This window comes from Dunckerocampus dactyliophorus, chromosome 4 (assembly GCF_027744805.1).
Source record: "Dunckerocampus dactyliophorus isolate RoL2022-P2 chromosome 4, RoL_Ddac_1.1, whole genome shotgun sequence".
In the NCBI taxonomy this organism is placed as follows: domain Eukaryota; kingdom Metazoa; phylum Chordata; class Actinopteri; order Syngnathiformes; family Syngnathidae; genus Dunckerocampus; species Dunckerocampus dactyliophorus.
This window is the reverse complement of record NC_072822.1, coordinates 25488845-25501839: the sequence shown is the minus strand read 5'-3', so window position 1 is coordinate 25501839 and position 12995 is coordinate 25488845. Positions and strand designations below refer to the sequence as shown.

General features: G+C 39.2%; 1 protein-coding gene across 1 annotated transcript in view; it reads right to left on the bottom strand.

Moving 5' to 3' along the window:
- The window catches only part of LOC129179481 (sarcoplasmic/endoplasmic reticulum calcium ATPase 2-like), a 32513-nt gene extending 19560 nt beyond the window's left edge, over positions 1-12953 (bottom strand). The window contains exons 1-5 of the mRNA XM_054772753.1: positions 12490-12953; positions 10300-10317; positions 10140-10222; positions 5089-5193; positions 3440-3578 (exon numbers count right to left, since the gene is read on the bottom strand). Coding sequence (XP_054628728.1) covers positions 3440-3578; positions 5089-5193; positions 10140-10222; positions 10300-10317; positions 12490-12607 — 463 coding nt within the window. The 5' untranslated portion in view covers positions 12608-12953. The remainder of the gene's footprint in view (positions 1-3439; positions 3579-5088; positions 5194-10139; positions 10223-10299; positions 10318-12489) is intronic.
- Between the last annotated feature and the right edge of the window lie 42 nt (positions 12954-12995).

Below are 12995 nucleotides of genomic sequence, written 5' to 3'. Positions count from 1 at the left end.
CACTAAGACCCCAACCAACAAACACAATTGCTTCCAGACGACCATTCGCAAGTCGATTTGTTCTTAAGTTGAAAAAAAATTAATATGACCAATTATATAGGTATTACATGTACGTGTATACATATACATAAGTATTTACATACATACGCATATATGTATGTATACAGTATATGTGTATGTATGTAAATATGAGTTTGGATGCAGTAGTTATATTAAATGAGGATAATTAATGAAAAAAAAACAATAATAATAAAAATGATATAATAATATGTAATGATAAATGTTATTTACCTTTGAAGAGGAGTGGTCGAGCATACGTCGTTGGTAGTGGAGGAGGAGATATTGTCGTTAGACTCTTCTAAAAGAGGTAGTGTTCTGTGGGTGGTGTAGAATTAAGCAGGCCTATTAACTCTTCATAAACTTTAATCACACGCTCTGTCCGGGTTGCATCATACAGCTACAATTTAGCCTTCCTCTCTCCTCTTCTCCTGCCACCTGTTGGTCCCATTCGCAGTGTCACAGTGCCCTCTACTGGTCAAGCATGTAGCAGTATAAATATGGAGTTCCAAAAGGCAAAATACATGAAAATATAGACCAGTCAGCTTGCGTTCGTATCTCCGAATGTTCGCATGTCGGATGTTCATAAGTTGGGGACTTGGTGTATATATATACACATACAGTACATATATACATGTATACACACACATATACATACATACACACCCACATATATACACTCCTGAACAAAATCTTAAGACCAGTTGAAAAATTGCTAGAATTTGCATTTTGCACATTTGGATCTTTATGAGGTTTTAAGTAGAGCTACAATATGCAAAAGCAAAAAGGGGGAGTGAGACAAAAAGCATTTTGAAAAAGTAATTTATTGAAAACAACAATTCAAACTGAAATAGGCTGTTTATCAGCTGATCAAAAGTTTAAGACCATGGCTCAAACAATAACAAAAAACTCTCCAAACCAGAACCAGATGCGAGTGTTTCCGGGAGGCTAGTGTATATATATATACTGCTCAAAAAAATTAAAGGAACACTTCGAAAACACATCAGATCTAAACTGGGGGGAAAATGATCTTGAATATCTTTCCTGATAATAATTGGGTGATGTATTAGTAACAAAATGATGCCACATAATTTGATAGAAATGAAAATGATCACCCTATAGAGGGGGGAAATCAAAGACACCCCAAAAATGAAAGTGATTTTTTCACTTTCATTTTTGGGGTGTCTTTGACTTGATTTGATGCAGCAGACTAGTTCATTTAGCTAAAATGTTATTGTAGCAACTCAAAATGATTCTCAGTCGTTTGTGTGGCCCCACGTGCTTGTACGCATGCCTGACAACGTTGGGGCATGTTCCTAATGAGACTACGGATGGTGTCCTGGGGGATCGGAATGGTGGTTTGAGGTTTAATTTGGACCCTGTGTTCAGCAGGTTACTGAGACCAAAACTCTCAGCTCTTAGTCATGCAAATGAGGTGGAGCCAGGGCCGAGCCAGAACAATAGATGCTAACGAGCCAGTATCAGAGTCGTTCATACCCAACTCAGGGAGCGACACTTCCCTTTTATCGGAGGTGCTAATGGCAGGAGAGGATTAGACCACTACTCCGCCCAGGCTTAGTGTAAGGAACCAATAGGAGGAGGGTGTTGGCACACCATTTCCGCCCACTCTTACTGTATTTAAGGCCTAGGCTACCAGCACTTATTAGTTCGCTGACGAAGCTCTTCGGATGAGGAGCGAGACGTCCGACACCTTCTTCACAGAAGTACAGATGACGTCTCAAGAAGCCTTTCCCTCAGTGTATATATACACACACAATCAATACATCACTCAATTATTGTCAGGAAAGATATTCAAGATAATTTTTCCCCCAGTTTAGATCTGATGTGTTTTTGAAGTGTTCGTCTAATTTTTTTTTAGCAATATATATATATATATATATATATAATAGATGTAAATGTAATATAATTCTATTATATATTATATATTACATATAACTACGTTATTGGTGTATTGACACCTTGCCACACCACACCGGCTAGCCACTAGCCAGTTAGCGACTAGCTTCACCACACACTTGCCCGCAGCACGTCAGCGCCACACTCAGACCACTACTAAACGGTAACGCTATATATTGGAGCTGCTGCTACTGCTGCGGTGTTTTTATTTTTGAGTTTGGAAAAGTTCATGCTAGGTGTAGGCGTTCGTTTCCATGTTGTTGGGCGCATTGTGAAATCAATGCGCCCAGGAAGTAAGTTTCGGTAATGCTTAAAAGGACCAAAAATGGCAAAATACTGTAGGTTACAGCATGTATATAAAACCATATAACCTTGTTGGAGGTTTTGGAAGGTGTTTTAATAGCAGTCTTTGTAGGTGGCATAGGTGTGTCCCATTATGTGCAGTAATGAGCAGTCTCTTTTTATCCGTTGTTATATCTTTAGAACACACAGAAAAGAGAAAACCATGCGTGTTCATGTCTCACATAAGGATTATGGATGATGGGCAAAATTCCCCCCTAAAAAGTTGTTTTCCTTTAAGAGGATATTTGAAAGTCAGCTGAACTCTGGATTAGCTGCAGCTACACTGCATTTTTTAAAATTATGCTTCAAGCTGCGAACAGCAAAGCCAGCAGTTGTGTTGACGAGCCATTTAAAAAAAGCATGCCAAAAAAAACGCAACTAAAGCGCACCTGATGCATTCGTCTCAGAACTTACTAAGCGCCTTAAGCTATGCTTCTGTTACCACCTGCAATGCAGAGATCAATTAAACTGCACTAACAGTCAACTAAATTCAACTGTCATGTACAAAAACATGCTACTGACCCACATGACCTACTACTGTACAATGGACACGGTGCACACAGTACATAGTTGGGAAGAGACACCTGTCATCGTTGCGACAGCCACTGTCTGCTATAAATATAGCATTCCATCAACCAAACCATGACAGCTATAAATAAAAGCCAACACTACACACAGAAAGATTGTGCATCACTTTAGAGACTATGGGTTAAACAGTGTTCAGAGATAATACATGCTCTCAAGGCTGCAGCGTCCCTCAGATACGCCCCCTTTTTTCCAACCTTTTGTAACAACTGTGGGAGGGGCGAAGCCAGGGGTTACTGGACATTTGTGGAATGACAGATGACATGCTGCAACATGAACATGCAATGTACACCTGATGTGTGCAGACACACAAACAGAAGTGGACTGATGTAGAAACTTTACAGCCGTGTCAAAATGGGTGCTCTTGCTCTTTCAGTCATGTGACATTCAGATGTACCTCTCCATATAGCTCAAGTTACATAGAATTTACAACATTTTAACTAATTAGCTGTCTTGTAACAAATATCCACAATGTGAACCCAATATGCAAGCAATATAGCCACATTGTGCTTGAACTTCCAAGAGCATGGTTTCTTACCAGCGACCTCGACAATGTCTCCAGGAACAATATCTCTGGCCTTGATCCGCTGGACTGTCTTCCTGTCCTGCCGATACACTTTGCCCATTTCAGGCTCATACTCCTTCAGCGCCTCAATGGCATCTTCAGCGTTGCGTTCCTAAGTCAGGATAAACTCAATTAGTGCACATACTTTCACAATAAAAATACAAGCAACACACTGACCAAGGCAGTTCACTTTTACTATACATAAGGCGCAGGACCAGATGATTTTAGGTGGCCCGCCACAAATAAATTTAGATTTTTTTTGTCATTTTTTTAGATTTGCTGCTACCTGTTCACCCTCACTCATAAACACATTATAACGGGACTGTCTGTGTGGCCTGTCGTGACGCCATATGTTAAATGACATTGTAACTGCTTCTTAACATGCCTCATACGCACAACATAAAAACACATTCACCGGCTATAATGCACATTTTGGACACTCAGCAGTCTGAAAAAGCTATTTGTTCTTCAATACAGTGAGATATTAGATGTACAATGATGTGGACATTATCTTTCGAATCAGAGCGCACATACATGAAGCCCAGAAAACATCATGAATGATTTTAATTTTTTTTTTTTATAATCACCTGTGTGTGTTATAAGGAACATGCACACGTCTACCGCAAAAAAAAAAAAAATCAAACCTGTAAGTCAAGAGCGTCATGTTCTGTTGTTAAATAAGGTTTACAAACATTAAATAAGGGGATCTGTAAGGGCTTCTAGATCATTAATACTATCTATTATGTATTTTTAAAATCACAAATATTAATATTTGCTGATTTAGTACATTTTCAAACCATTAAAATAATGCATAAAGCTAACAATAACCTATTACCCAAAAATGTCATGCAATGCTTTTCTTCAAGAGAGGAGAAATATGGTCTTAGAGAAAAATTTAACTTGAAACACTTATAAAAGTATGTGAGAACAACACAAAAAAAAAGTGACTAAATGTACTGCAATAGATGTGGAACGGACGGGGGGGTAGGATTAAATAAGCTTTGCTTCTTCCTACTCCTTGTGGAACCACTGGCTGGACAGGGAAAAAAAATAACAACAAACCAAAAAAAAAAAAAAAAAAAAAAAAAAAAAAAAAAAAAAAAAAAAAAGAGCTAATTGTCATGCATTTCTTATGACACAAACCAAAAAGATCAGTTTTACCCATCCACACACAAACACTGATTAATTATTATTATTTTTTTCTAAAGCTCAGACGTTTGGGTATGAACGAGCAGCCAAAACACATAGAAAGATGTACGTTTTTTAAAATATCCGTATGGCCATGGCCTCAAAGCACTCATGCTACATACATTATGGACAATTTTATGCAAATTAGACGATGTCATCTACCCTTCTCAACACCATAGATAGATTACAGTCCTGTGAGAAACACATCAATCTTTTGTTAAGACTGCACATGATCATGGCTTCTGTGCCAACAAATACATGGGAGTGTTTCAGCAGGTACAATGCTTATAATAAAATGTGTTCTTTTAGTGTAGTATTAGTAAGATATGTAGTATTAGAATGCTAAAGTAGGCTATTTGGAAGTATTGCAGTGCAACGGTGTGTTGGTAATGTCAATAACTATGCAGGAAAGTACAATTATGAGCTTATCTCACCTGCCACACACCAACAATGGCATTGGCAATAAGAATGAGTAAAATTACAAAAGGTTCCACAAAGGCTGTAATGCTTTCTTCTCCCTCCTCAAACCATGCCAGGACCTAAAAAAAAAAAAAAGAGCACATGAAACACATTTGTTATTGTAAATACTTGGAATTGTACAAGTGATAACAAGATTATGACCGTTTTTGTGACATTTTGTGACAAGAGTTGTCTCCATGATAATAATTGAACACCCTGCCACATAATATCATGCAATATCACTCGGCTCGTTTTCTTCATGCAAACTGTCCCAACGCAATTAACGAATGCCCTACAGGACAATTAAGTTTCTAGCTGTGTCAAACAGTCAAAGTCACATGGGAGGGTGTATTTTAAACCAGAATAACACCTCATAACACCGCTAACACTGAAAGTGAAGAAACTGTTTCAGGAGTCGGACGTATTTCAAGTTTTACCGCTTCCACGACTTCTAAACAAGAAAAATGTTAGGTCTGAGGAGTGAGCATCCAAATTTGGTCTGGAGTAGTGCTCTGTTCCCTTGTCAGGCAGCAGTCGCCAACACCTCCATATCACCTGGCAGCTGTACTGTACACTGCATACCAGCACGCACACTCCGATGCATGAATACCATCATTTGTCCAAGCCTATCTTTGGGTCATTTCATACGACAGCCATCTCATGTAATAATTTTGTTTTGCATAAAGATGCATTCCTGTTTCCCAAGGACCTGCAAAACGAAAATAAGTGTAATATGCATGCTAGGCCAGAAGTTGGCGATATCACTTTATAAAGAAACACTATGCGCAAAATGCTTTTGTCTTCGTCTTCACCGGAGGACATGCAAATTAAGAATTCAGTTACATAAGCACTGCAACTCAGCCGTATGTTAAACCGATGTAATAAAAGGCAAAAACACTTTACTCAAGAAGAGTAAAAAACAAAAAATATCCCTGTAGCGCGCTTGCACATGCCTACATCGAACAATCAACACTTACAATTTTAATGTATACACTGTCAATAACAATGTCATTTTTGAAAACTCTCCTTCTCCAATCCAATTACGTTGATGCGTAAACCAATTCCCCTCCCCCTCCCCCCTTTCAGTTACAAACATTGTCGAAATGTGTTTTTCTGGATATCAACCCACAACAGGATTGGATATTTTTGGGGGTTAAACTGGATTACTATTCTTTGTAACGCTAATTTCTATGTATAAATTTGGATATGATTCAACCCTGACCTTTAATATTAAGTGAGAATGGTGACAACTAATCAAAATTACACATTTACATTGATACACCGAACGCACAGATTTAAAAAAAAAGATGCACTTTACAATAATAATAATAATAATAATAACAACAACAATCAATCAATAGTCAACAATCAGGGTAATACTCTAGCATGCAGATTCATCAGAACAAAGTGGTTTGGAAGCTTCTCCTTAAAGGGATAGTTCTGATTTTTTGACAAAGTTGTATGACATCCCATCAGCCGTTGACTATTTCAACTTACGCCTCCATTTGGTCCCACTAGTCCAGTTCTGATTGGATTTCCGTGACGAGTAACATACAGAAGTTTGGCTTAGTTGCTGGGTCATTTAAGTAAAGAGTTTGGCTTCTCAAAACAATATGTGTTCAAAAGAGTAATACACTTGCATCATACAAATGCCTCGGCACAAACCGCTCGGCGTTATATTTGTCTCCCGCCGTGATTTGTGGTGTCTGATATTTTTGAGGAGCCATTTGTATGATGCAAATGTATTACTCTTTGCATATTGCATAATGCATATTGTTTTGAGAAGCCAAACTCTTTACTTAAATGACCCATCCACTAAGCAGAACTACGTTCCTCGTAACGGAAAGCTGACCAGAACCGTACTCGCGGGACCAAACGGGGGGGGTAAGTCACTGTTGCAATAGACCACTGCTGATGGAGATGTCATACAAGTTGATGTAAAAAATCAGAGCTATCCCTTTAAAGTTTGATTTGTCAAACATCTACATCACGGGTGATCCAAGGGCCAATTATTTTATTTTATTTTTTAGTCGCCCAGTAGCACATTCTAAAAACATAATTAAACATGAAAAAAACAATGGTAATAATGGAAAAAAGTACTGATGGTGGTACTGATATTGATATCAGTCCAATATCAGCAAAAAAAAACAACTACTGTATTGGATCATATTGGACTGCATCTAAAGTCTCAAATATATGCAGCTCCAGCACTTCTGTCCGGCAGCACCCGGATAGAACACACGTGATCACAACAACAGCGTGTGCTAAGCGTGCTAAACAAGCAGCAAGGAGTAGGAGTGATGTCGGCCGTGTGCTAGTATTTTTTTTAGTTAAAGGGATAGTTCAGATTTTTTGACATGAAGTTGTATGACATCCCAATCAGCAGTGTGGTGCATAAACAGTGACATGTCCCCCACTTAGTCCCGTGAGCAGAGTTCTGGTCGGCTTTCATTGTGGAGGAAAGTAGTTCCGGCTATGAAGACCGCTGTGACACGAGAGAGCATTGCAGCGGTCTTCATCCACGCATGTAGACACAGTGGAACAAATACACAAAGACAAACAAGTGGCAGCGAGCAATAATACCAAGAGAGAGAAAATAACGCCAAGTGATTGAGAGGTCTGACTTTTTTGTGGGCAACAGTTTTGAGATGCAAATGTATAACTCTTTTGAATGTATATTGTTTTGAGAAGCAAAACGCTTAATTTAAGAGACCCCAGCAACTAGTCGGAACCACTCTCCTCCACAACAAAAAAACTGCTCACGGGAAAAAGTGGGGGAATGGGCTCTGTTGATGCACTACACTGCTGATGGGGATGTCATACAACTTCATGTAAAAAAACCTGAACTATCCCTTAAAGTCAAAAATAGACGTTGCAGCTGAGTGCAAAACTCAGTCATGCACAGGATTCTGTGGTGAAACAAACCTGGGGAAGTTTATTACAACCAACCTCATTACGTATTTGAAGCTGCATCATACAGTAAAAAAACAGCATGAGGATTTTCGCAACATCACGGAGACAAAGAAACACACCTCTGGCTCCCTCAAACAACCAAAGCTGTCCGAAACATTTGCAAACATGAAATAATTCCGTGGGATGGCAAAAAGTCATTAGCTATAACAGAAAAGATTAGTCATTTAATTGTGCTCGATGACCAACCCGTCGTTGGTGAGTAAATTCGGGTTTAAATAACTGCTGCTGCTGAATTGGTCTCCGAGTATTATCACTTGATCAAGCCTTTTCTAACATTCTACACTCCAAAATAAGCAATAAAAACATGTATGATTCCTACTGATATCGGATCGATAAGCTGTATCGAGACACCCCCACTTATAATAAATAATACACTTTGTCACCTGTAACACAGAATTGAGATGCAGACTGTTTTTTATAATGTACCTTAGCATATTTATGTTGGATTAGCCTTTTTTTAAAAATTCAAAATATTAAAATGGCCCCTGCATCCTTACTGTACACTGGTAAGCCAGTGTCCTATTTGGCAACAATGCAAGTGGACGGTAACAGGCACAAGTGAAACTACTTCATTTGCATCAAAAAGTCAAATGACTGTACTGTGTTCATGCATAGCACATACCGGATAAACCAACAAATGATGAAAACAGAACATCTCGCCTGTCACTTTTTACTAGGGTTGAGAGAAACAATTAATACTGCACTTGTTATACTGTATCATGATAATACGCCTATAACACAAGCTGAGATGCAGGCTGTTTTATACAGTAATACCTCGCCACCTGATGCTTTGAATTTCACAGCTGCACTCTCATGGTGTTTCAAAAATATATTAATCAACAAATCATGCTGTTTCGTGGTTGAATACAGCCTATTGGTTAAAATAGGGTCTAATTAAGCATTTCAAGCATAAAAATGGCTAAATTGAATAAAATGCAAATATTAGGCATTCAGAAGATGCATTCAAAGACGATTTGATGATATGTAGTATTCTACACTGGTCACTAGGTGTCAGTCATGTTACTGTAATGTTTGGTGAGACATGCAAGCACCAGACTTGATCACCGAAACAACAGGCTTTTACTGCAGGTGTGAATGATCTCACAACAGGCACAATAATCCCTAACATGTGCTACTGTTGCGGCTATAACCCACACCAACTCTGAACCCCCGACGTCACCGCCTGTCCAAACCCCACTCAGCTCCTCTCACACCAGAACACATTTACAGAAACACACACAAGCATGAGTCTCATTTACATCTTAAATGGCTTATTTTCTCATATTATGTGTACTATATTGAGTAATACGAGTGTAAAGGTGACTATTGAGGTGTTATTTCATGTCTAGAGGGCTCTAAAAATGTTAAACATATTGAGAAGTTCGTAAACAGGTTTTCTATGTTCTAACTATAAAAATATTTGATTTATTTAATAAGGAATGCTACTTTGTGGAAATTCATTTATCACGGTCAGGTCTGGAAGCAATGAACTGCAATAAACAAGGGGTTACTGTATATCATTTATTAGCATATCCACGCTGGATTGGTTGCAGCCTTTTAAGAAGATTTTTCAGTGTGTGGCCCGAGGCGAAAATGCATGGACACCCCTGATCTACCGTATCTAGTAGTAAAAGTTGCCGGCTGTTGCATAGCAGCAATGCTTGACTCAGAGCTGCTGTTGTCACCATTCCCCAGATGAATGGAAAACCTTCAAGTGTTTAACTCCCTGACATGCCCATGTGCCTTCAGACATGTTACACAAACTGAAGACGTTCACAAGTCAGCACCATGCACTCCACACACCAATACCCCGGTTATTCATCACCCAGGGCTCAACGCTAATACCATCTCACATTTTCACTTCACACATGGACACCATTTCAGTAATGCACCGAAAGGCAAGCCCATTTGCAGGATGCAGTGATGGCTCCTGTAACTGCTTAACCTCCAAAACAGTTAACAGCAGGGAAGTGCAAGGATGAAAACATGAGAAGGTCAGGAATGACTCAAACCCCTAAATAATTAATAAAAAAAGAAGAAAAGATATACTTACAAAAGAAATACAGGCAGCCAACAGAAGAATTCGCACAAGTAAATCTTCAAACTGTTCAAGGACAAGCTCCCATAAAGATTTCCCTACGGAGAACAGAGTGTTTGAAACAAACCAGCCAAAGAAAAGTAATTGTGACAATCAACAGTACAAGTGGGATTACCTTCTTCTGCTGGTAACTCTGTTTGTCAAGGGAAGCATGCCAGGGATGGAACAGGACACAAACAAACAAAACAAAACAAAAAAAAAACAGACATAGGTCAAATACAGTATTTTAGCCAAATGTGACCGACTATTAAGACACATGAGCGAGGTCTTAGGAGAAAAGTTGAGTGCATTGTGTCAGAGTACTGTGATACATAATGACAGCTAACTGTCAAAAAGCCAAAAAACTACCGGTACTCGTCTGATGAGGTATGCGTTACAATTATACAAATTACATGGTTACATTTACATAACAAACAGCAGGCTCTGAATCAACTCACTCAGGAATTGCATTTACACTACGCGTGTCCAAACTTTCTCCAATGAGGGCCGCATACAGAAAAACTGAGGGATATATTATTTAACATTCTTCAGCGCTTCATTACTGTTAAAACCAATGCAATGTACTGTAGGTCAAATCGTGCTATGCAGTTAAAGATATTTAACTCATGTGTTATAGGAGACACAGCAAATAGTTTATCCTCGTTTTGATGTCAGCCTCTGTTTGATTTTGTGCCGCAAATGGCCCCTGGGCCAGGCTTTGGTCTCCCCTGATTTCCACAAAGGGAAATATTCAAAATCCTCTTCAGTCAGCATAAAAAGGTCCTAGTGATTGAATACCAACAAGCAGAGATGAACGAGTCGTTCATGAGATTTGTACTAAATCGGGACTAACGTGCACTCGTTTTCCGTTAACTCGTTCACTTATTCAACCAGAAAAGGTAAGCAGGTAACATCATTAATTGTGCAACTCTCACTGCATTTGCAGAAAAGTATAAGCACGGTGAAAAACAGATCTGGTCCTTGCCTCAAATCAACCCTCCTTTACTCTTCATACCCGAGCCCGAGAGTCGAGTTTCATAACTCGCAGGTTTTCAACAAAGACTAATGTTTCAGTGATTCGCAGGTGCTCGTGGAACATCTACAGCGTGGCTGCTGATTGTTACGTGTGTGTGAGTTTTTGTGATGGGTGATTCGAGTTCCCGATTCAGTTCAGTGAGTGACTCATCTGGACACAAGTAAGGAACCGGAGTTTTCCAACACTACCAGAAAGTCCTCCGATATATGAACAGGACCAGTGAAGTGTCAAATACATAAGGACAGATCCCTCCAAATAGCGAACATTATTAAGGGTGGTAGCGGTAGCAGTATCGGATCGATACTAGAGGTTGCAATAAATATTTTTCATTCTTTTCTATGTTCACTTTCACAGATATCAGTGTTTTTGTTGTGTTACATTGTTGATGTTGCTATATTATTTCCAAACTTGGGCAAAAAGTTATTGGACACAGGAGGTCTTTGAGGGCAAAAAGCCAAAATAAGTGATTGGCAGTCAAAGTAGTTTTTGCTTTTGCTTAGTTATTATTTACTTTGTTCAAACAACTGCATGTAAAAAAAAAAGAGAATAATTTCATTATTTTTAAATTGTTATAGTTTCTGCTTTTGTTTACTTATTACTTATACTGATTTATTTTGCTCAAACACCTGTATGTAATAAAGGTGAAACATGTAATTATTTTGTTGCTATTGTTATATTGCCTGCCTTTTTTTTTTTTTTACTTATTACTCACTGACTTTATTTTGCTTAAACAACAGTATGTAATAAAAGGGAATCAATTCATTATTTCGTTGGCAGTGTTATTTCTGCATCTGTTAAATTCCTCCCAAACAAGTCTTTTTTTGGATAAATTTGCGTCCTGTTTTATTCCGATTCAACAAATTTCAGTCAAAAACATTCAAAGATGTACAAAAATTTAAGTAAAAAGTATCGTTATCTGGAATACCAGTATTTACTCTGCATCGATGCTAATATTTGCAGTATGGCCACGGCCGACTGTCCACAGACTTAAGAGCTGCACTACAACGTTCAATGTTCACCGGGGACATAGTAGCAGAAGTTTTTATTTATTTAGCTAAAAAATAATGACATATGACAATGCTAGCATCAATATTTACAAAAAAGTCAAAACGTGACAGAAGTCACGGTCCAGTCATGCCTAACTAGTATGTCAAGAGGCGGGAAAGCCCTCGAGGTCAGGGGTGATGACGTCACCGGTAGGCTTATGTTGACTTTTAGCAGACATTCTAGCCTGTGTTAACAGCCATAGCATCCTGACAGTGAGAGAGAACAAGTTAAAAAGTGTCGTACCGTTCAGGCCCCATTTCTCTCGCTGCCGTTTCACCTCGTCCAGAGAGAGTCCTGTGCTCTCGTTGACGCAGAAATAACTGTAAACTTCTTCCACACTCTTCGTGTGAGCGTTCTCCATAGCTGATGACGGTTCCTTCCGTACAGCTTCACACTTAACGCCGCTGTAAGGTGCCGCCGACCGGCTCTCTAAAAACAGCCAATAGGGGAATAATTGAGTAACTAGTTCAGGTAGCAACCGACAGCTACGGACGTGTGCCCTTGTACGAGTCTCCAGACAACGAAAATGGTCGTGGTGAGCCAAATTCTCCTTGGCCCGGTAGGATACAGATGACTCTCAGCGTCCGCTATTGTCCAAAAATGGTTGGGAGGCTGTCTACTGCGGCACCCTGTGTGTGGGACTGCATTCGCCGACACTGTTCCTGAGTGCTTTTGGTGCTATAACCCACCCTACCGTGGCGTAGCTCTCTGTGGGCCATTGCGTCGCTGACAACCTGCCTTTATCAAAG